The following is a 24,908-nucleotide window of genomic DNA, read 5'->3' as shown; positions in this document are numbered from 1 at the left end:
TCCTCTCCCCCAAACCTCGGCACGGCTGTCCTCCTCTCCCCCAAACCACGGCACGGCTGCCCTCCTCTCCCCCAAACCTCGGCACGGTTGCGCGCCTCTCCCCCAAACCTCGGCACGGCTGCGCGCCTCTCCCCCAAACCTCGGCACGGCTGCCCTCCTCTCCCCCAAACCACGGCACGGCTGCCCTCCTCTCCCCCAAACCTCGGTACGGCTGCGCTCCTCTCCCCCAAACCTCGGCACGGCTGCGCTCCTCTCCCCCAAACCTCGGCACGGCTGCGCTCCTCTCCCCTGGACATGTTTTATAAAACAGCATTAAAGCGGTATTTCCATCTCCACGATGGTGTCCCAGTATGTAGTAGGTGTAAGAATAATATTACCAAATCCCTCCAATTAGAGATGTAGTATAGTTCTCCTGATTAACCGTCCCTTACCTCATGTGCAGGGCATTGCAGCAGCTCAGGTATCCATGGTTACGTCCCCTCTTATAGTGGCAGTTAGTTGCTAGTTGTTGTAACCATGGATACCTGAGCTACTGCAATGCCCTGCACATGAGGTAAAGGACAGTTAATCAGGAGATCTATACTATATTTCTATTCAGAGCCATTTGCTAATATTATTATTATTATTATTATACCTGCTACATATTGGCAGAGGCTCCTGGAGATGGGGGCACCCCTTTAACTTTGCCCAAAAAACAAAAAAATTAAAAAGAGCAGCACGGTTAATAAATATGAATAATGAGATGAAGGCACTCACATTGTGTGGACGCGTTTCGCCCCCTGCGTATGCTGTGCCCAGTCCTAGACGCAGCGAGCGCCCAGCAGAGGAGCAGTGCCGCGCGGCGCAGGTCTGCGACTAGAAGCCCTCCAGACGGTGACGGAGGCTTCCACGTGGAGCTTGGCGGAGCTGCAGAGCTGCCAGCAAAGTGCAGCCGGCGGCCGGAGGCTGCAGATAATTAGAGCTCTAATCTGAGGCTTGTGTTCCCCTGCACAGCCCCGGCCGTCCGCGAGCACAGGAGGGATCAACAGGCAGCGCCGCCAGCAAATGAGAACCATGTGCCAGACAATGGAGCGCTGCCCGGTAACCCCTGTACGCCCGCGCAGGCCGGCGGTATATAGTGTATACAGTGAGGAGCGCGTCCTGCACACAGAGAGCAGGGGACGACGGACGGCTACGATGGGGCTGAATGCTGCGCAGACGTGCTGCGCTGAGCGGTCTGTGACAGCAGCAAAAGCGCAAAGCAGCGCGGTCATACAGCGAAACCGCCGCTCATTAACCCCTTCCCGCCACAGACAACTGTACGTTTTTTCCTTCTGTTTTTATAGATTTTTTGGTCGCCCTCCGGGAACCTGCAATCGCCTGCAGAGGCCACGGCGGTGCCGGACTGCAGCGACTGCCCCTGGAGATTCATGGGAGCACCGACGAGGCAGACGCGACATTGGCCCGACTGCGGCATCTAAGGGGTTAAGCTGGATCGCCTGCAGTGAGCGGCAGGTGCCGGACCCCCGCTGTGCACGGAGCGAGCGCAGCTCCTGAGCCCAGTATGAAAATCAGCGCCATGTGTCAGGAAGGGGTTAACAATGAAAGCACAGGTCTGCAGCCGCCGTTGTACACGGTTGTGCCGGGTGTCGTGCGAGGAAGACGTCATCCGCGACTGAGAAGTATTCCGATGATTTACCGATCCCGCGTAACCTAGACCAGACGCCCTGACACTGCGCCAAGCTGGGCCCGGTGGAGCCGCGGACACGAGCGGCACCAGTTACATTCCCCTCCTTTCCCGGCAAAACATCAAAAGTGTCTTAAAGGGGTTCTCCTCCAATACGATAACCTGCTGATCGCTGGGGATTCAACCATAGGGACCCCACAATCCTGAGATTGGGACTATGAAACCTAGGACCTGAGCTCTGCAGCCTCGTCCTCAGTGTAGCAGGGGTGCGCAGACTCGGCCTCCATTCATTGTCCATAGGACTGCAGGAAGTAGCAGAGCAATGGTCTCCACTTACTCTGCCATCCACAGACACTGAGTGGAGGAAAGGTGGAGCATACGCACCCCTGCTACACCCAGAACCAGGGGCCTGAGCTCTGCAGCGCGTCCTCAGTGTAGCAGAGGTGCGCAAACTCGGCCTCCATTCATTGTCTATAGGACTGCAGGAAGTAGCAGAGCAATGGTCTCCACTTACTCTGCCATCCACAGACACTGAGTGGAGGAAAGGTGGAGCATACGCACCCCTGCTACACCCAGAACCAGGGGCCTGAGCTCTGCAGCGCGTCCTCAGTGTAGCAGAGGTGCGCAAACTCGGCCTCCATTCATTGTCTATAGGACTGCAGGAAGTAGCAGAGCAATGGTCTCCACTTACTCTGCCATCCACAGACACTGAGTGGAGGAAAGGTGGAGCATACGCACCCCTGCTACACCCAGAACCAGGGGCCTGAGCTCTGCAGCGCGTCCTCAGTGTAGCAGGGGTGCGCAAACCCGGCCCCCATTCATTGTCTATAGGACTGCAGGAAGTAGCAGAGCAATGGTCTCCACTTACTCTGCCATCCACAGACACTGAGTGGAGGAAAGGTGGAGCATACGCACCCCTGCTACACCCAGAACCTAGGACCTGAGCTCTGCAGCCTCGTCCTCAGTGTAGCAGGGGTGCGCAAACCCGGCCTCCATTCATTGTCTATAGGACTGCAGGAAGTAGCAGAGCAATGGTCTCCACTTACTCTGCCATCCACAGACACTGAGTGGAGGAAAGGTGGAGCATACGCACCCCTGCTACACCCAGAACCAGGGGCCTGAGCTCTGCAGCGCGTCCTCAGTGTAGCAGAGGTGCGCAAACTCGGCCTCCATTCATTGTCTATAGGACTGCAGGAAGTAGCAGAGCAATGGTCTCCACTTACTCTGCCATCCACAGACACTGAGTGGAGGAAAGGTGGAGCATACGCACCCCTGCTACACCCAGAACCTGGGACCTGAGCTCTGCAGCCTCGTCTTGAGTGTAGCAGGGGTGCGCAGACTCGGCCTCCATTCATTGTCCATAGGACTGCAGGAAGTAGCAGAGCAATGGTCTCCACTTACTCTGCCATCCACAGACACTGAGTGGAGGAAAGGTGGAGCACATGCACCCCTGCTACACCCAGAACCAGGGGCCTGAGCTCTGCAGCCTCGTCTTGAGTGTAGCAGGGGTGCGCGAGTGCGGCCTCAGCTGTAGTCATTGCCTATAGGACAGCGGGAAGTGTCCGCTTTCTCTGCTGTCCGCAAACACTGAATGGAGCGGAGGCCGAGCATACGCACACTTGCTATACTCAAAAATTGGGACCTGAGTTCTGCAAATCGTCCTTAGTGTCGCAGGAGAGCGCATGCTCGGCCTCACTTCTACTCCTGGTCTACAAAACTGCAGGAAGTAGCTGAGCAATGGTCTCCACTTTCTCTGCCATCAAATTTGACAATGAGTAGAGCGGAGGCCGAGCATACGCACCCCTGCTACACTCAGAACCTGGGACCTGAGCTCAGTAGCCCCGTCCTGAGTGTAGCAGGGGTGCGTGTGCTCGGCCTCCGCTCTACCCATTGTATGTGGATGGTGGAGAATGCAGAGGCCATTGTTCTGCCTAGTTCATGCAGTCCTGTAGACAATGAATGGCGCGGAGGCCGAGCATACGTACCCGGCTACATTCAGGACGAGCTGCAGAGCTCAGCTCCCAGGTTGTGTGTAGCAGCGGTCCGTGCGCTCGCCCTCCGCTCTTATCATTTTCTACAAGAGCGCGGGAAGTAGCAGAACAATGGTCTCTGCATGGAGCAAAGGCTGAGCATGCGCACCTCTGCTACACACAGCCTGGGGCCTGAGCTCTGCAGCCCCGTCGTACCCTCGATCTCAGGATTGTGGGGGTCTCACCGGTCAGCATGGCGGGCCACGTCGAATATTGCAGGAATAACCTGTAATACATTACAGCAATATTTTGCACAGTTTCCTCTGACGTTGCGGTCGCAGTAAATCTGCCGCTCTGTAACCAATGATCCCTAAATACTGACCCGAATATGGAGCCAATGGGAACTGGGCTGACACCAGAGAGTCGCAGAACAGCAGCGGAGACAGTGATTTCTATGGAGCGACCGGTGACTGACGCCGAGGACAAATGTTTCCAAATGTGTCACTTATTTTCCTCACTTTATATGGCGCCATTAATTCCACAGCTTCACAGACGAGATCATCACTGCCCCCATCGGGGCTCACAATCTACATCCCTATCACCATGGAGTGCAGGAGGAAAGCGGAGACCCCGGAGGAAAGCGGAGAACCCGGAGGAGAGCAGAGACCCCGGAGGAGAGCGGAGACCCCGGAGGAAAGCGGAGACCCCGAGGAGAGCGGAGACCCCGGAGGAAAGCGGAGACCTGGAGGAGAGCGGAGACCCCAGAGGAGAGCGGAGACCCCGGAGGAGAGCAGAGACCCCGGAGGAGAGCAGAGACCCCGGAGGAGAGCAGAGACCCCGGAGGAGAGCAGAGACCCCGGAGGAGAGCAGAGACCCCGGAGGAGAGCAGAGACCCCGGAGGAGAGCAGAGACCCCGGAGGAGAGCGGAGACCCCGGAGGAGAGCGGAGACCCCGGAGGAGAGCGGAGACCCGGAGGAAAGCGGAGACCCCGGAGGAAAGCGGAGACCCCAGAGGAGAGCAGAGACCCCGGAGGAGAGCAGAGAACCCGGAGGAGAGCAGAGACCCCGGAGGAGAGCGGAGACCCCGGAGGAGAGCGGAGAACCCGGAGGAAAGCGGAGAACCCGGAGGAAAGCGGAGAACCCGGAGGAAAGCGGAGACCCCGGAGGAAAGCGGAGACCCCGGAGGAGAGCGGAGAGCGGAGACCCCGGAGGAGAGCGGAGACCCCGGAGGAGAGCGGAGACCCCAGAGGAGAGCGGAGACCCCAGAGGAGAGCAGAGACCCCAGAGGAGAGCAGAGACCCCGGAGGAGAGCAGAGACCCCGGAGGAGAGCAGAGACCCCGGAGGAGAGCAGAGACCCCGGAGGAGAGCCCAGACCCCGGAGGAAAGCAGAGACCCCGGAGGAAAGCAGAGACCCCGGAGGAAAGCAGAGACCCCGGAGGAGAGCAGAGACCCCGGAGGAGAGCAGAGACCCCGGAGGAGAGCAGAGACCCCGGAGGAGAGCGGAGACCCCGGAGGAGAGCGGAGACCCCGGAGGAGAGCGGAGACCCCGGAGGAGAGCGGAGACCCCGGAGGAAAGCAGAGACCCCGGAGGAAAGCAGAGACACCGGAGGAAAGCAGAGACCCCGGAGGAGAGCAGAGACCCCGGAGGAGAGCGGAGACCCCGGAGGAGAGCGGAGACCCCGGAGGAGAGCGGAGACCCCGGAGGAAAGCAGAGACCCCGGAGGAAAGCAGAGACCCCGGAGGAAAGCAGAGACCCCGGAGGAAAGCAGAGACCCCGGAGGAGAGCAGAGACCCCGGAGGAGAGCAGAGACCCCGGAGGAGAGCGGAGACCCCGGAGGAGAGCGGAGACCCCGGAGGAGAGCGGAGACCCCGGAGGAGAGCGGAGACCCCGGAGGAGAGCGGAGAACCCGGAGGAGAGCGGAGAACCCGGAGGAAAGCGGAGAACCCGGAGGAAAGCGGAAAACCCGGAGGAAAGCGGAAAACCCGGAGGAAAACAGAGAACCCGGAGGAAAGCGGAGACCCCAGAGGAAAACCGAGACCCCAGAGGAAAGCAGAAACCCCAGAGGAAAGCGGAGACCCCAGAGGAGAGCGGAGACCCCAGAGGAAAGCGGAGACCCCGGAGGAAAGCGGAGAACCCGGAGGAAAGCGGAGAACCCGGAGGAAAGCAGAGACCCCAGAGGAAAGCAGAAACCCCAGAGGAAAACAGAGACCCCGGAGGAAAGCGGAGACCCCAGAGGAGAGCGGAGACCCCAGAGGAAAGCGGAGACCCCGGAGGAAAGCGGAGAACCCGGAGGAAAGCGGAGAACCCGGAGGAAAGCGGAGAACCCGGAGGAAAGCGGAGAACCCGGAGGAAAGCGGAGACCCCGGAGGAAAGCAGAGACCCCGGAGGAAAGCAGAGACCCCAGAGGAAAGCAGAGACCCCGGAGGAAAGCAGAGACCCCGGAGGAAAGCAGAGACCCCGAAGGAAAGCAGAGACCCCGGAGGAAAGCAGAGACCCCGGAGGAGAGCGGAGACCCCAGAGGAGAGCGGAGACCCCAGAGGAGAGCGGAGACCCCAGAGGAAAGCAGAGACCCCCGGAGGAGAGCAGAGACCCCGGAGGAGAGCAGAGACCCCGGAGGAAAGCGGAGACCCCAGAGGAAAGCGGAGACCCCAGAGGAAAGCGGAGACCCCGAAGGAGAGCCCAGACTCCGGAGGAAAGCGGAGACCCCGGAGGAAAGCAGAGACCCCGGAGGAGAGCCCAGACCCCGGAGGAAAGCAGAGACCCCGGAGGAGAGCAGAGACCCCACAGGAAAGCAGAGACCCCAGAGGAAATCAGAGACCCCAGAGGAAAGCAGATACCCCAGAGGAAAGCGGAGACCCCAGAGGAAAGCGGAGACCCCAGAGGACAGCGGAGACCCCAGAGGAAAGCAGAGACCCCAGAGGAAAGCAGAGACCCCAGAGGAAAGCAGAGACCCCGGAGGAGAGCGGAGACCCCGGAGGAGAGCAGAGACCCCGGAGGAAAGCGGAGACCCCAGAGGAAAGCGGAGACCCCGGAGGAGAGCCCAGACCCCGGAGGAAAGCGGAGACCCCAGAGGAAAGCGGAGACTCCAGAGGAGAGCCCAGACCCCGGAGGAGAGCCCAGACCCCGGAGGAGAGCCCAGACCCCGGAGGAGAGCCCAGACCCCGGAGGAGAGCCCAGACCCCGGAGGAAAGCAGAGACCCCGGAGGAAAGCAGAGACCCCGGAGGAAAGCAGATACCCCAGAGGAAAGCGGAGACCCCAGAGGAAAGCGGAGACCCCAGAGGAAAGCGGAGACCCCAGAGGAAAGCGGAGACCCCAGAGGAAAGCGGAGACCCCAGAGGAGAGCGGAGACCCCGGAGGAGAGCGGAGAACCTGGAGGAAAGCGGAGAACCTGGAGGAAAGCGGAAAACCCGGAGGAAAGCAGAGAACCCGGAGGAAAGCGGAGACCCCAGAGGAAAACCGAGACCCCGGAGGAAAGCAGAAACCCCAGAGGAAAACAGAGACCCCGAAGGAAAGCGGAGACCCCAGAGGAGAGCGGAGACTCCAGAGGAAAGCGGAGACCCCAGAGGAGAGCCCAGACCCCGGAGGAGAGCCCAGACCCCGGAGGAGAGCCCAGACCCCAGAGGAAAGCGGAGACCCCGGAGGAAAGCAGAGACCCCGGAGGAAAGCAGAGACCCCGGAGGAAAGCGGAGACCCCGGAGGAAAGCGGAGACCCCGGAGGAAAGCGAAGACCTCGGAGGAAAGCGAAGACCCCGGAGGAAACTCACAAGATCACGGGGAGAATATACAAACTATTGCACCGGGGTATGAGGACACAGTGAGGGCAGTGAGGAGGCCGCGTTGTCCCCTCTGATCGGAGGCTGTGTGCGGGGGGCACCGGGGTGTAAGGACACAGTGAGGAGGCCACCTCGTCCCCTCTGATTGGAGGCTGTGTGCGGGGGGCACCGGGGTGTAAAGACACAGTGAGGGCAGTGAGGAGGCCGCGTTGTCCCCTCTGATAGGAGGCTGTGTGCGGGGGGCACCGGGGTGTAAGGACACAGTGAGGGCAGTGAGGAGGCCGCGTCGTCCCCTCTGATTGGAGGCTGTGTGCGGGGGGCACCGGGGTGTAAGGACACAGTGAGGAGGCCACCTCGTCCCCTCTGATTGGAGGCTGTGTGCGGGGGGCACCGGGGTGTAAGGACACAGTGAGGGCAGTGAGGAGGCCGCGTCGTCCCCTCTGATCGGAGGCTGTGTCCTTCATTATTTCTATTTTTGCTGTCATCACACAGTACAGTCGTTCCGTGGCCTCGGGTGGAGTCGCCCTGTGGTTTGGGCGCTGCTGTCGGGCACGCGGGGCACTGCGGCTTTATGCTGCCCGGAGAAGCTCTGGCATCTGCTCCAGATTATGGATTTCTTGGCTCCAGAAAAAGGCAACAAAATATTCCCAAAGGTTCAGTAACAGCGACGTCTCCGCATGAGGAAAAGACCCCACAGCCAGGAGCAGCGAAGCCCAGCTCCAGTGTGGCCCTCGCGGGGAAACTGCAGGCAACGGCGACCTTAGGAGACATAACCTCAGCGGGCAACACGACCAAAGGCCCGTACCCTCAGCAGGCAACACGACCAAAGGCCCGTACCCTCAGCAGGCAACACAACCAAAGGCCCGTACCCTCTGCAGGCAACACGACCAAAGGCCCGTACCCTCAGCGGGCAACACGACCAAAGGCCCGAACCCTCAGCAGGCAACACGACCAAAGGCCCGTACCCTCAGCAGGCAACACGACCAAAGGCCCATACCCTCAGCAAGCAACACGACCAAAGGCCCGTACCCTCAGCAAGCAACACGACCAAAGGCCCGTACCCTCAGCAAGCAACACGACCAAAGGCCCGTACCCTCAGCAAGCAACACGACCAAAGGCCCGTACCCTCAGCAAGCAACACGACCAAAGGCCCGTACCCTCAGCAGGCAACACGACCAAAGGCCCGTACCCTCAGCAAGCAACACGACCAAAGGCCCGTACCCTCAGCAGGCAACACGACCAAAGGCCCGAACCCTCAGCAGGCAACACGACCAAAGGCCCGTACCCTCAGCAAGCAACACGACCAAAGGCCCGTACCCTCAGCAGGCAACACGACCAAAGGCCCGTACCCTCAGCAGGCAACACGACCAAAGGCCCGTACCCTCAGCAGGCAACACGACCAAAGGCCCGTACCCTCAGCAGGCAACACGACCAAAGGCCCGTACCCTCAGCAGGCAACACGACCAAAGGCCCGTACCCTCAGCAGGCAACCTGACCAAAGGCCCGTACCCTCAGCAAGCAACACGACCAAAGGCCCGTACCCTCAGCAGGCAACACGACCAAAGGCCCGTACCCTCAGCAGGCAACACGACCAAAGGCCCGTACCCTCAGCGGGCAACACGACCAAAGGCCCGTACCCTGAGCAGGCAACACGACCAAAGGCCACGTACCCTCAGCAGGCAACACGACCAAAGGCCACGTACCCTCAGCAGGCAATACAACCAAAGGCCCGTACCCTCAGCAGGCAACACAACCAAAGGCCCGTACCCTCAGCAGGCAACACGACCAAAGGCCACGTACCCTCAGCAGGCAACACGACCAAAGGCCACGTACCCTCAGCAGGCAACGAAGAAAAAAAGGCAAAAAAATGGATCTGAAAGCGGAACAATAAGAGGAACAGCCAGAGCCTGGAATCACCAAGCAGTGCAGGATTAACATTCCCAGACCTGCAGAGCTGCGTGCGTTGGATTAACATTCCTGAAGCTGCAGAGCTGTGTGCACAGGATTAACATTCCTGGAGCTGCAGAGCTGTGTGCGCAGGATTAACATTCCTGGAGCTGCAGAGCTGTGTGCATAGGATTAATGTTCCCGGAGCTGCAGAGCTGTGTGCATAGGATTAATGTTCCCGGAGCTGCAGAGCTGCGTGTGCAGGATTAACATTCCTGAAGCTGCAGAGCTGTGTGCGCAGGATTAACATTCCTGAAGCTGCAGAGCTGTGTGCGCAGTATTAACATTCCTGAAGCTGCAGAGCTCAGTGCACAGGATTAATGTTCCCGGAGCTGCAGAGCTGCGTGTGCAGGATTAACATTCCTGAAGCTGCAGAGCTGTGCGCGCAGAATTAACATTCCTGGAGCTGCAGAGCTGTGTGCACAGGATTAATGTTCCCGGAGCTGCAGAGCTGTGTGCGCAAGATTAACATTCCTGGAGCTGCAGAGCTGTGTGCATAGGATTAATGTTCCCGGAGCTGCAGAGCTGCATGCGCAGGATTAACATTCCTGAAGCTGCAGAGCTGTGTGTGCAGGATTAACATTCCTGAAGCTGCAGAGCTGTGTGCGTAGGATTAACATTCCTGAAGCTGCAGAGCTCTGTGCGCAGGATTAACATTCCTGGAGCTGCAGAGCTGTGTGCACAGGATTAATGTTCCCGGAGCTGCAGAGCTGCGTGCGCAGGATTAACATTCCCGGAGCTGCAGAGCTGCGTGCGCAGGATTAACATTCCCGGAGCTGCAGAGCTGTGTGCGCCGGAGCAAAGTACAGCGAAGAGAGACTGCTCTATCCTCTGATGGATCAGGAGGCTCCTGAGAACGGACCTGAAAGTCATGGATAGAAAAGCACAAATCGTCTCCCCCAGGATCAGGAGGACGTCCGGATGTTGACGCCACTTTCCTGCGGCTCTTTAGATGCGGACGCTTTTGGGCATCGTCTTTAGACAAACACAAACCTTGCAAAAAACAAAAATATATTTTAAAAAAATGCGATATTTTCTGTGATTAAAAATAGAAATTGGGGGCGTGGCTTGTCTCTGCTTTTTACCCACAAGCAGCGCCCTCCTGTCCCCAGGCCGAGGCTGGTACTGCGGCTCAGACACAATCCTGCTCGTCTGGAGACAGTGCCGCGGTCTCTGGGAAATAAGCAGCTGCTGTAATGAAGGGCCCGGTGAGCGGCCTCACATTCCCAGCCTCGGCGAGGCTTTTATAGAGGCAGCGCGGCTTTACAAGGCTTCTGGGGAGGAACGGTGCCCTGATAATGCTAGGACACAGAATTGTCGGACAGGTTTCGGCACGCCATAAAGCGGACACTGATTCAGGCGATGGAGGACACATTCTTCACAGAGAACTAAACACAGAACTCCTCCTCCCTTCATTTTAATCTTTTCTTCATCAAATATTACACTCAGGGAAGATCCCATTGTAGATCTCTCCATCCTCTCAGCAGATCAGACGTCCTCCGTCCTGTCCTCTGTGGCTGTGAGACTTGGCTGCAGCAGGAGCCTCCCCCCTCTGCGCTGAGGACTAAGCACGGCCGGCTGGGAGGAGGGATGTGATGTTATTCCCAGGTTATCAGTCCTCGGCCATAATCCCCAATATAAAAGAAAGGTGCATTAGACAAGAAGGCACCGGGACGTCTCATGGCTCCTCCTATAGTGGGTTCTGGGACAGACTCCTTAGTACGGGGGTTGGGGGGTCCGGCTTTCAGTTACTGCCAGTATCTGTGGGTATCCATGTGGTGCGGCTGTGGTAGTATTTGGTGTCGGTCTGAGGATATTTCGGGCCACAAGCCGCGAGGCTCCTGAGGTCTCCGCTCCATACAGAGGTCATTCTGGATGATATCATCACTCATACAGGACGGGTCATCATAGGTAAATCATCCCGTAAGGAAAAGACCCTGGTGATGGCTGCCGGGCCACAAAATCACCGCCAAATGGGGGCAATAATGACCCAGGCGGGACAGAAGCGTATTCTCTGCCTACATGCTGTGTGCGCACATGGAGCAACGAAAGGCAACGTGACTAGGCACGTACAGGGAACAGGTCCCTAGAGCAGACTTTAAACGGGTCAAATCACATGAGAAGCAGCCTTTACCATTGTGTGGACGAGGGTGAGGAACCGGACCAGGGGACAAGACCGGGGAATAAGGACAGGACCGGGGTACAGGGACAGGGTCAGAGGACAGGGACAGGACTTGGGGGACAAGGAGAGGAACAGAAGATGGGGACAGGGCCAGGGGGACGAGGACAGGACTGGGGGAGAGGGACAGGACCGTGAAACAGAGACAGGGCCATGGGACAGGGACAGGACTGGGGGAGAGGAAAAGGATTGGGAACAAGGACAGGCTCGGGGGACTCGGACAGGACTTGGGGGATGAGGGCAGGACTCAGACAGGGCTAGGCGACTCGGACAGGACTTGGGGTACAGGGACAGGACTCGGACAGGGCCAGGGGACTCAGACTGGGCCGGGGGACAGAAACTGGGCCGGGGGACAGAAACTGGGCCGGGGGACAGAAACTGGGCCGGGGGACAGAAACTGGGCCGGGGGACAGAAACTGGGCCGGGGGACAGAAACTGGGCCGGGGGACAGAAACTGGGCCGGGGGACAGAAACTGGGCCGGGGGACAGAAACTGGACTCTGGGGATGGGGGCAGGACTGGGGGGATGGGGACAGGACTGGGGGACAGGGACAGGATCGGGGAATAGGGAAAGGGCCAAGAGACAGGGACAGGATTTGGGGGACGGGGACAGGACTCAGACAGGATCGGGGAACAGAGACTGGGCTGGGGAACAGAGACAGGACTGGGGGGACCGGGACAGGACGGGGGGGGGGGGGGGGCGGGGACAGGACTTGGGGTCGGGGACAGGACTGGACAGGGCCAGGGGACTCGGACAGGGCCAGGGGACAGGGACAGGACCGGAGAACAAAGACTGGGTCAGGGAACAGAGACAGGACTCTGGGGATGGGGGCAGGACTGGGGGGACGAAGACAGGTCTGGGGGGATAAAGACAGGACTGGGGGATAGGGACAGGATCGGGAAATAGGGGAAAGGGCCGAGAGACAGGGACAGGACTTGAGGGACAGGGTCAGGATCGGGGAATAGGGAAAGGGTCGAGAGACAGGGACAGGACTCGGATAAGACTCGGGGAACAGAGACTGGGCTGGGGAACAGAGACAGGACTGAGGGGACCGGGACAGGACGGGGGGAAAGGACTGGGGGACAGGACGGGGACAGGGACAGGGGGACGGGGACAGGACTCAGGTCTAGTGCTAGAATTAAGTTTAGGGCTCTGGTAATAAGATACTGAAGTTACATAGAAACACATAAACCTATAATAATAAACAAACAACACTATAGAACTATCTATAACTTTATATATTTATTATTTTTTTTTCTTAAATGTCCTGTCCTCAGTGTGGAGCTTGTGGGGCACAATGCTTTCCCCGATGCACTGACATCCTCGTTACACCACTTGTGCCGGCCGGTGCTCATCACCTTCGCCTGTGGCAATATGGAGGCAGCACTCAGGGGCGCTGGAGAGTGTTCCTGCCCCTATGCACCTGATGGATTATGTCGGGGGCTGTCACCCTCGTGTTCTGCAGTTTTGGGCCACTCTAGTGGTCTGATCCTCCTCTACTCAGACACGTGTGGGATTCCCCCGCTCTACACATATTTATTAGGAATTACTTCGGCCATAAAACCTTACTACTGAGACTTTACTCGTCTTCTTCCAATCCTATAAGTGACACTTATGGTGGTAAAAGCCATAGAGTGGAGATAAAATGGAGACTGTTCCCGTCGTGTTCATCCTTGGATTTCTAGCTTTCCGATGACGGACAGCCGTGATTAGCCGCGATCAGTCGGCCCACCCTCAGCAATAAGCACATAAATAATTCTACGCAGGATTAGGATGACGGCCTCGTCTCTGGTGCGCACGATGACAGCGAGCTCAATCATCCCTCACAATGGAGCCTTTTCATAAAGGAGCGACAGCCGCAGCCGCAGAGCCTCAGGCCGTGGAGATAATTACTGAGAGAGCACCATGTTCTCTTACATAGATAGGAGGATAGAGTGGGGGCCGCCGAGGAACATTATGTGAACCGGTCCTGGGGTGGTACGCGGCGGTAATCCTGCGACGTCTGGCCTCGCTCGGCTGGGTATATGCGGTGTTTGCTCTCGTCTGTGGGAGGTGACTGGAGACGCAGCGAGGCTCGGAGGACGGGTAACCTGTTGAGCAACTTCATCGCTGCCGATCGTCTCCGCTATTAGGTTTTCCATTGATTGTTTTTGGAAAAATGGTCGGGTTTCTCTTTTTTCGCAGCGCACCGTGCCGAGCTGTACTCGGGGTTTGGTCAGTAAGGGGGTGCTCAATGTCACATCTATACAATAAGGGGCTCAGATTGTGGAGGAATGGCAGGACACAAAGTCCATGCTGTTCTGCATTAAGGAGATGCATTTTAGGGCATGGGGGGCCCTTGGTGCCATAGTTCTCAATAGGCCCAAGTTTTGTATGCCTGTCATTTGTTAATTTCTGGGAAATCCCAGCTGGAAAATGGTTTCAGCTAAGTAAACACCACCTGCCTGGGTCAGGAGAACCTGGCTGGACTGATGGCGAGACTTTACTGTCCCACCATTGCCACCAGTAATGGTGACCAGTGAGAGGCACCAGCCAGGACCTCCGTCTTGTCCAGGGCACGGCTGTCCCAGTGCACTATACTATTAAAGCTCTGCAATAATTGGGCACCTGTTGGATATTTTGCGATGTACATTAGACCGGGGTATGAAGGACCCAACATTTTGGGATTGTGATCATTGTAGACCACAGCTGAGACCAAACACGTCTCCTTACCTGCTGGAGCATTTCCTCGGTAGCATTAAGCTTCAGATGATGTTCCTCTACGTTGGATTCCAGGTCCCGGATCTTGTCTCCTTGAGCCTCGACCTGATCCGTGAGGACACTCACCTACGAGAGCAAGGACATGACTGTCACAGGAGGAAGACTATGTAAGACGAGGTGTCGTAAATGAACAGTAAACAAAAAAGCAGAAGGCGAGACACTTCCCGTTCTGAGCCTGACGCTTCTTCCCAGACGAGGCGCTCTTACCTCCCTAGGTCTGATCTTTCGCACTCGGTGACGGCGGTGGCTCTTGGCTTCCTTCTGCTGCCTTCAGTTTCACAACCCTGTTTTCTCGCAGCAGTGAAGCAATCCCGGGCCCCGGCTCTGTCGACACTTTATGTGGAATAAAACAATACAATCTTTCTTCTGGGAGCCACGCGTTGTTTTACTGCTGACAAGTGGAGCGGAGAGGGAGACAGAGCCGGCCACCAGCGACCGCGGCGGCAAACATGTGGAACGAGCGCCGGGCAAGTTTAAGCACTCACCGAGCGAGGCGAGTCACTACACGAGTGCAGAAAATACACCCGAGACGAGCACAATATTTATCCACACAAATGTAATTGGCACTCCGATATATAATAAAAGAGGCTTGGAAAGGAGTGCGCACACCCAGGCCAAGAGGCTGCTAACGAGCCGCAGGATTTATAGCCGCTGAAATCACGCTCGTTAAATAAGGATCACACTTCTCGTACACGCGGGCACCGGCGAGATCCACTTGGCAAGGTCACACTGCTATTATTGTATTATGGAGGAATGCGGCTTTGACAGATCTCCCTCACGGGTAGGTGCAGGTTGTTTTGGGCGGCACAGCTGTTCTGCAGAGGCCTGCGGCACATCTAGGGTTTCTATGGGCCCCTTCTAGTGCGCAGCACCCGCAGCTGATGGGGGTGATAATCACCAGCCCATGTGAAGGACAGCGATCAGATCATTTATTCGACCGTTACAATGTCCATGATCATATATCAATGTCAAACATCAGAAATACCATGTCTGACAAATGACACTGACAACTGACTGTGACAACTGACCAGTGACAACTGATATCTGACAAGTAACAACTGATATCTGACCAAAGACAACTGATATCTGAAAAGTAACAACTGATATCTGACCAAAGACAACTGATATCTGAAAAGTGACAACTGATATCTGAAAAGTGACAACTGATATCTGAAAAGTGACAACTGATATCTGACATCTGACCAGAGACAACTGATATCTGAAAAGTAACAACTGACATCTGACCAGTGACAACTGACAAGTGACAACTGATATCTGACCAGTAACAAGTGACATCTGATAAGTAACAACTGATATCTGACAAGTGACATATGATATCAGTTGTCACTGGTCAGATGTCAGATGTCACTTGTTAGATGTCAGATATGAGCTGTCACTGGTCAGATATCAGTTGTCACTTGTCAGATATCAGTTATCACTGGTCAGATGTCACTTGTCAGATGTCACTTGTCAGATGACACTTGTCAGATATCAGTTGTCACTGGTTAGATATCAGTTGTCACTGGTTAGATATCAGTTGTCACTGGTTAGATATCAGATATCAGTTGTCACTTGTCAGATGTCAGATATCAGTTGTCACTGGTTAGATGTCAGATATCAGTTGTCACTGGTCAGATGTCAGATATCAGTTGTCACTTGTCAGATGTCAGTTGTCACTGGTTAGATGTCAGATATCAGTTGTCACTGGTCAGATGTCAGATATCAGTTGTCACTTGTCAGATGTCAGATATCAGTTGTCACTGGTTAGATGTCAGATATCAGTTGTCACTTGTCAGATGTCAGATATCAGTTGTCACTTGTCAGATGTCAGATATCAGTTGTCACTTGTCAGATGTCAGATATCAGTTGTCACTGGTTAGATGTCAGATATCAGTTGTCACTGGTTAGATGTCAGATATCAGTTGTCACTGGTTAGATATCAGATATCAGTTGTCACTGGTTAGATGTCAGATATCAGTTGTCACTGGTTAGATGTCAGATATCAGTTGTCACTGGTTAGATATCAGATATCAGTTGTCACTGGTTAGATGTCAGATATCAGTTGTCACTGGTTAGATGTCAGATATCAGTTGTCACTGGTTAGATGTCAGATATCAGTTGTCACTGGTTAGATGTCAGATATCAGTTGTCACTTGTCAGATGGCAGATATCTGACCAGTGACAACTGATATCTGACCAGTGACAACTGATGTCTGACATTTGACCAGTGATAACTGACCAATTACAAGTGACATCTGATAAGTGACAACTGATATCTGACATCTAACCAGTGACAAGTGACAATTGACATCTGGTAACTGATATCTGATATCTGACAAGTGATAACTGACCAGTGACAATTGAGATCTGACCAGTTGTCGCTTATCAGATGTCACTGGTCAGTTGTCAATTGTCAGATGTCAGTTGTCACTTGTCAAATATCAGCTGTCAGACTTAGTTATCAGATGTCAGTTCTCAGGCGTTAGTCAGTTGTCAGCGTCAGTTGTCAGCGTCAGTTGTCAGATAGGGTATGTTCTGATGACATTGATATATGATCATGTCCTAAAATGGACACTGTAGGACGTGAATATTTTCGCTGTCCCAGTCGACATAAAAGATTGTGCTGGTGACAATACGCAAACTGTCCAGGTATTAGTGACTGTTCATCCCCAGATGGGTTTATATTGTTTTTGTAAAAGGTCCTTTGAATGAGCGCTGATCCACTTGTCATACCATCAATCGTCGCTGATTATGGACATATATTTACCAATTTAAAGAGATCCTGTCACTTCCTAAAAAAATGGACTTCAAAATCCCTGCGCCCTCCTGATTCTGACGCATTTCTCCGTTTTTCTCTGCGTCACTCCACTGCAGAGATATTCACATTTGTTCCTTTTGGAGCGCAGTATGTGAAATCTCTGCTTGTGGTGCACTGGGCGTTTCTTCAGAGTCTTCTCTGGAGTGTGACTTTCCTGTCTCCCTCCCAGACACAGACAATCACTGTGGTCACTGGCAGCGTCTGAGAGGGAGCAATGAAAGCGCTCGTCCTCAGAGAACTCTCAGCTGGACGGCAAGCAGAGATTTCACATACTGCACTCCAGAAAAAACTTACGAATATCTCTGCAACGGAGTGACGCTGTGCGAAAAAAAAAAGTCTGCAGAATGAGGAGCGATCAGGGATTTATAGAAGGCGTTTCATTAAGCAAGGATAGGTCCTCTTTAATTCTGCTTTAACCAGGTCCATCATCTGCCGCGGACCCTCTGTATTTTGGGGTCCTGGAGGGGACTTTGTGAATCTCTAGGGCCAAATAATTCTATTCCAGAAACTTTTGTGACTTCAATTTTTAACAAAAAAGGAAACTACGATTTTTTTGATTTTTTTTGGTCACCTCCTCCTCCTCAATCATTGTACAAATCAAAAAGATGTGGCTCTATTTTCTTTTGTTCCTGCTCCTCCCCGTTCCGGAGATACAGCCCTCTCTTCTGTATATAAATTCACTCTGGTTAGACAAGTGGGTGTGGTCCTCAGTTCTTCTCCGTGGGTGTCTTCTTGGTGGACACACCCACTTGGATAATAACACTAGATTTATATACAGGGAAGAGGAGGCCGTATCTCAGGAACAGAGAGGAGCAGGAACAACAGAAAAACATCTCCGGATTCAGGAGAACAGCGGCGTTTACACCGGGTAATAAAAATACAGATTTATGGCAAGTGACAGGTTAACATTGTGCAGTGATCGGCGCTGTGTAATATCCAGCTATATACAGTTTCACACGGATTCCTTTTAAATTCATGTCATGAAGTCGGCATGCCAGTGATTGCAGTCATTTTCCTGAAATCTGAACTATTTCTTTATAGGAGTTGGTCGATGGCCAAGGCCCGGTCACTGGACAGCTGAGCCTGGAGCTGCACCTTCCCGAGGCCGGTGGCTGCCATTCACTAAGCTGACGATTAACTATTTGGAGACTGCCCAGAGACGCTCCTGTACTGTGCCCTGGTCACATGAGGAGACGGCGCAGATCGGCTTCTCCTGATTTCAGGCTATTTTTTTTTACATAGCAATAAGTTTCAAGAACTAATAAAGCTTCAGGAAAAGCCATCTGGGAGAGTCGGCATATATCACACAGGGGGTCCAGGTTTGGAGACCTCACAACATCCAAAGGGTTCAGGTTTGGAGGCCTCATTACTTCCAAGGGGGACAGGTTTGGAGACCTTGCTACTTGCAGGGAGTCCAGGTTTGGGGGCCTCACTACTTCCATAGGGACCAGGTTTGGAGGCCTCTCTACTTCCAGATGGTCCAGGTTTGGAGGCCTCACTACTTCCTGGGGGTCTAGGTTTGGAGGCCTCACTACTTCCTGGGGGTCCAGGTTTGGAGGCCTCACTACTTCCAGAGAATCCAGGTTTGGAGGCCTCTCTACTTCCAGATGGTCCAGGTTTGGAGGCCTCACTACTTCCTGGGGGTCCAGGTTTGGAGACCTCACTACTTCCAGAGGGTCCAGGTTTGGAGACCTCACTACTTCCAGAGGGTCCAGGTTAGGAGACCTCACTACTTCCAGAGGGTATAGGTTAGGAGACCTCACTACTTCCAGAGGGTCCAGGTTTGGAGACCTCACTACTTCCAGAGGATACAGGTTTGAAGGCTTTACTACTTCCAGGGGGTACAGGTTTGGAGGCCTCACTACTTCCACAGGGTGCAGCTTTGGAGGCCTCACTACTTCTAGATCATCCAGGTTTGGAGACCTCACTACTTCCAGAGAGTCCAGCTTTGGAGGTCTCACTACTTCTAGATCGTCCAGGTTTGGATTCCTCACTACTTCCAGAGAGTCCAGCGTTGGAGGCCTCACCACTTCCAGGTCATCCAGGTTTGGATTCCTCACTACTTCCAGAGAGTCCAAGTTTGGAGGCCTCATTACCCCCAGAGAGTACAGGTCACCGATGGTGGTGGAATCACTTCTGAGCACTAGTGGCACTATAAGTCTTATATTGTACCCCTAATAACTAATTACCTGTAAAATAAGAGATTCCTTGTCTCCTTCCAGACGCGTCAGTCGTTCATGATACGTCTCATTATTTACAACGGTGTGATTAACCTGGGAGAAAAGAAAAAATACATCAGTCAACATCAGGGACATAAGACCTGGAAATAAAACACAAGTATCCATAGATGAGATGAAGCAGCAGAACTCGTCAGACCCAGCTTCTTCTCTAGGGATCTACCAGGCAGTTCATACAGGACAATAAAAGGGCTCTGAAGGGAGGACACCGGTCACCTATGATCCATGTCGTAGTGAGGCTGCGGCTCCCGACTACATCAGACTCCAGCCAGATCTGAGACATAACCTCCCTCTTCTGCCCCGGAGAACATCAACCTCAAGAAAACCAGATGAAATGATCTTTGGCTTTTTGGAAGTTTTGGAAAAATCTCAACACAAATAAACAGCACAAAATCGTGGGAGAAAGCTCTTTTTTTAGAAATGTCCCTGACTGTTCTCCTATCTGTAGACATTCCTCGGGTCGGGGCTCTGCACTCGCTGAGATTTCTAGTGTCTGCTCCACATTCTACACACGGCCCCGGGATTTCTTCTAGGGGCCGCGGCGGTAGCATTGAGCCCCCCTCGTACCCAGTATGGACACGCGTGTCACCGCTCTACTGCCACATTTCTCACATATTTGCATCACGTGGCCACATCTATTGGATTGTTGGCGGCCGATGTGACATGTATTTGTCTTCGCACCTCCCCGCAGTTATGAAGTTGTGTCTTCGGGCCCAGCGGTGGGTGATTTATGCCGGGACGGTTGAGGTCGGCCATTGAGGAGTGGGGTTACATGGACATTCCAGAAATCAACAGTCCATCCATCAATTCGGGGCACGGACTACAGGACTGAGCGGACCCCATGCAATCGGGTGTAGAGGTCACGCCGGGGGACAAATACCGGAGGAGCCACAGCCCTCGGCCACATAGACAACTCACCGAACTCCACGACCCGCAGCTGAGCCATGGACAACACCGGGGGTCTGTTGTGAAAGCCAGACCCCCCGAGGGATGGAAGGAGCAGAGCCGGAGGACTTGTCCATGGGGTGCAGTTTTGCAATTTACTGTTTATTAAAATTTTCAGCCGTTCTTGAGATATTAGCGCTTTTCTTAGCAACTCATTACCATGGACACCGACCATCGCTGGTGGACACGTGCAGCGCTTACAAGCTTTCTTCTATTGAGCTTGAATACACGGTTACAAACCTGACCAGAGTAACAGGAGTGCAGCATTACTGCCTAATCCCAGCCACTACAGCACAGTGCTTACAAGCTGGAGAGCAGCGGTGGTCGGTCTCCTAGGCAACAGGCTGCAAACAAAACAATCAAAGTTAAGATCTCAAAATACGGCTGAAAATTTTAAGAGTCCTTAAATTGTAAAAGTGCGAATATGTGCAAGAGCGATCGGACAATGTCATTGTGTAGATGGGAACAACCCTCAATGAAGGCAACGGAGAGCGACCCCAGAAGTATTCACAACCCTAGAAGTATTCACAACCCCAGAAGTATTCACAACCCCAGAAGTATTCACAACCCCAGAAGTATTCACAACCCCAGAAGTATTCACAACCCCAGGTGGATGACGACATCTCGTGTGACAGGAGGAATCGCTTGTTTGCTTTTCCTTAAATCTCTCAAGAAATAAAAGCAGAAAACACAGAACTGAATCAACAAGATAAACTGAACAAACAGCAAACCAGGACAGCGGACAGCAACGTGACCGCCATCAACAAAGACGAGGACGAGAAGCGCAGGTGCTCCAGAGCCAGACAGGGGGCGCCGTCCGTCCAGAGGAAGAAGAGAGCGGGCAGCAACGTGACCGCCATCAATAAAGACGAGGACGAGAAGGGCAGGCGCTCCAGAGGCAGACAGGGGGCGCCCAGTGTCCAGAGGAAGAAGAGAGCGAGCAGCAACGTGACCGCCATCAATAAAGACGAGGACGAGAAGCGCAGGCGCTCCAGAGGCAGACAGGGGGCGCCGTCTGTCCAGAGGAAGAAGAGAGCGGGCAGCAACGTGACCGCCATCAATAAAGACGAGGACGAGAAGCGCAGGCGCTCCAGAGGCAGACAAGGGGCATCCTGCGTCCAGAGGAAGAAGAGAGCGAGCAGCAACGTGACCGCCATCAATAAAGACGAGGACGAGAAGCGCAGGTGCTCCAGAGGCAGACAAGGGGCGCCGTCTGTCCAGAGGAAGAAGAGAGCGGGCAGCAACGTGACCGCCATCAATAAAGACGAGGACGAGAAGCGCAGGCGCTCCAGAGGCAGACAGGGGGCGTCCTGCGTCCAGAGGAAGAAGAGAGCGAGCAGCAACGTGACCTCCATCAATAAAGACGAGGACGAGAAGCGCAGGCGCTCCAGAGGCAGACAGGGGGCGCCGTCCGTCCAGAGGAAGAAGAGATTGAGCAGCAACATGACCGCCATCAATAAAGACGAGGACGAGAAGTGCAGGCGCTCCAGAGCCAGACAGGGGCGTCCTGTGTCCAGAGGAAGAGGAGAGCGAGCAGCAACGTGACCGCCATCAATAAAGACGAGGATGAGAAGCACAGGTGCTCCAGAGCCAGACAGGGGGCGCCGTCCGTCCAGAGGAAGAAGAGAGCGAGCAGCAACATGACCGCCATCAATAAAGACGAGGACGAGAAGCGCAGGCGCTCCAGAGCCAGACAGGGGGCGCCCTGTGTCCAGAGGAAGGAGATAGCGAGCAGCAACGTGACCGCCATCAATAAAGATGAGGACGAGAAGCGCAGGCGCTCCAGAGCCAGACAGGAGGCGCCCTGTGTCCAGAGGAAGGAGAGAGCGGGCAGCAACGTGACCGCCATCAATAAAGACGAGGACGAGAAGCGCAGGTGCTCCAGAGCCAGACAGGGGGCACCCTGTGTCCAGAGGAAGAAGAGAGCGGGCAGGAACGTGACCGCCATCAATAAAGACGAGGACAAGAAGCGCAGGTGCTCCAGAGCCAGACAGGGGGCGCCGTCCGTCCAGAGGAAGAAGAGAGCGAGCAGCAACGTGACCGCCATCAATAAAGACGAGGACAAGAAGCGCAGGCGCTCCAGAGCCAGACAGGGGGCGCCCTGTGTCCAGAGGAAGGAGATAGCGAGCAGCAACGTGACCGCCATCAATAAAGATGAGGACGAGAAGCGCAGGCGCTCCAGAGCCAGACAGGAGGCGCCCTGTGTCCAGAGGAAGGAGAGAGCGGGCAGCAACGTGACCGCCATCAATAAAGACGAGGACAAGAAGCGCAGGTGCTCCAGAGCCAGACAGGGGGTACCCTGTGTCCAGAGGAAGAAGAGAGCGGGCAGGAACGTGACCGCCATCAATAAAGACGAGGACAAGAAGCGCAGGTGCTCCAGAGCCAGACAGGGGGCGCCGTCCGTCCAGAGGAAGAAGAGAGCGAGCAGCAACGTGACCGCCATCAATAAAGACGAGGACAAGAAGCGCAGGCGCTCCAGAGCCAGACAGGGGGCGCCCTGTGTCCAGAGGAAGAAGAGAGCGAGCAGCAACGTGACGGCCATCAATAAAGACGAGGATGAGAAGCGCAGGCGCTCCAGAGGCAGACAGGGGGCGCCCTGTGTCCAGAGGAGGAGGAGAGCGAGCAGCAACGTGACCGCCATCAATAAAGATGAGGACGAGAAGCGCAGGCGCTCCAGAGCCAGACAGGAGGCGCCCTGTGTCCAGAGGAAGGAGAGAGCGGGCAGCAACGTGACCGCCATCAATAAAGACGAGGACAAGAAGCGCAGGTGCTCCAGAGCCAGACAGGGGGCGCCGTCCGTCCAGAGGAAGAAGAGAGCGAGCAGCAACGTGACCGCCATCAATAAAGACGAGGACAAGAAGCACAGGCGCTCCAGAGCCAGACAGGGGGCGCCCAGTGTCCAGAGGAAGAAGAGAGCGGGCAGGAACGTGACCGCCATCAATAAAGACGAGGACAAGAAGCGCAGGTGCTCCAGAGCCAGACAGGGGGCGCCGTCCGTCCAGAGGAAGAAGAGAGCGAGCAGCAACGTGACCGCCATCAATAAAGACGAGGACAAGAAGCGCAGGCGCTCCAGAGCCAGACAGGGGGCGCCCTGTGTCCAGAGGAAGAAGAGAGCGAGCAGCAACGTGACGGCCATCAATAAAGACGAGGATGAGAAGCGCAGGCGCTCCAGAGGCAGACAGGGGGCGCCCTGTGTCCAGAGGAGGAGGAGAGCGAGCAGCAACGTGACCGCCATCAAAGACGAGGACGAGAAGCGCAGGTGCTCCAGAGCCAGACAGGGGGCGCCGTCCGTCCAGAGGAAGAAGAGAGCGTGCAGCAACGTGACCGCCATCAATAAAGACGAGGACAAGAAGCACAGGCGCTCCAGAGCCAGACAGGGGGCGCCCAGTGTCCAGAGGAAGAAGAGAGCGAGCAGCAATGTGACCGCCATCAATAAAGACGAGGATGAGAAGAACAGGTGCTCCAGAGCCAGACAGGGGGCGCCGTCCGTCCAGAGGAAGAAGAGAGCGAGCAGCAACGTGACCGCCATCAATAAAGACGAGGACGAGAAGCGCAGGCGCTCCAGAGGCAGACAGGGGGCGCCCAGTGTCCAGAGGAAGAAGAGAGCGAGCAGCAACGTGACCGCCATCAATAAAGACGAGGACGAGAAGCGCAGGTGCTCCAGAGGCAGACAGGGGGCGCCGTCTGTCCAGAGGAAGAAGAGAGCGGGCAGCAACGTGACCGCCATCAATAAAGACGAGGACGAGAAGCGCAGGCGCTCCAGAGGCAGACAGGGGGCGTCCTGCGTCCAGAGGAAGAAGAGAGCGAGCAGCAACGTGACCGCCATCAATAAAGACGAGGACGAGAAGCGCAGGTGCTCCAGAGGCAGACAGGGGGCGCCGTCTGTCCAGTGGAAGAAGAGAGCGGGCAGCAACGTGACAGCCATCAATAAAGACGAGGACGAGAAGCGCAGGCGCTCCAGAGGCAGACAGGGGGCGTCCTGCGTCCAGAGGAAGAGGAGAGCGAGCAGCAACGTGACCGCCATCAATAAAGACGAGGATGAGAAGCACAGGTGCTCCAGAGCCAGACAGGGGGCGCCGTCCGTCCAGAGGAAGAAGAGAGCGAGCAGCAACGTGACCGCCATCAATAAAGACGAGGACGAGAAGCGCAGGCGCTCCAGAGCCAGACAGGGGGCGCCCTGTGTCCAGAGGAAGGAGATAGCGAGCAGCAACGTGACCGCCATCAATAAAGATGAGGACGAGAAGCGCAGGCGCTCCAGAGCCAGACAGGAGGTGCCCTGTGTCCAGAGGAAGGAGAGAGCGGGCAGCAACGTGACCGCCATCAATAAAGACGAGGACGAGAAGCGCAGGTGCTCCAGAGCCAGACAGGGGGCACCCTGTGTCCAGAGGAAGAAGAGAGCGGGCAGGAACGTGACCGCCATCAAGAAAGACGAGGACAAGAAGCGCAGGTGCTCCAGAGCCAGACAGGGGGCGCCGTCCGTCCAGAGGAAGAAGAGAGCGAGCAGCAACGTGACCGCCATCAATAAAGACGAGGACAAGAAGCGCAGGCGCTCCAGAGCCAGACAGGGGGCGCTCTGTGTCCAGAGGAAGAAGAGAGCGAGCAGCAACGTGA

The 24,908-nt window shown here is 55.4% G+C and overlaps 1 protein-coding gene across 17 annotated transcripts in view; it reads right to left on the bottom strand.

Moving 5' to 3' along the window:
* Positions 1 to 24,908, bottom strand: part of PPFIBP2 (PPFIB scaffold protein 2) — a 239,716-nt gene that overhangs the window by 59,875 nt on the left and 154,933 nt on the right. For 16 of the 17 annotated variants that reach the window (XM_075326341.1, XM_075326343.1, XM_075326344.1 and 13 more), the window contains 2 exons: positions 19,305 to 19,388; positions 14,250 to 14,363 (listed from right to left, as the gene is read on the bottom strand). In XM_075326341.1, the coding sequence (XP_075182456.1) occupies positions 14,250 to 14,363; positions 19,305 to 19,388 (198 nt within the window). Of the gene's footprint in view, positions 1 to 14,249; positions 14,364 to 14,504; positions 14,800 to 19,304; positions 19,389 to 24,908 lie in introns of those variants that run through there. The other variant, XM_075326356.1, reaches the window with a different exon arrangement.

Source organism: Anomaloglossus baeobatrachus, chromosome 10 (assembly GCF_048569485.1).
Source record: "Anomaloglossus baeobatrachus isolate aAnoBae1 chromosome 10, aAnoBae1.hap1, whole genome shotgun sequence".
NCBI classification, from domain to species: domain Eukaryota; kingdom Metazoa; phylum Chordata; class Amphibia; order Anura; family Aromobatidae; genus Anomaloglossus; species Anomaloglossus baeobatrachus.
Note: the sequence above shows the minus strand (reverse complement) of the source record. Positions and strands in the feature narration are given on the sequence as shown.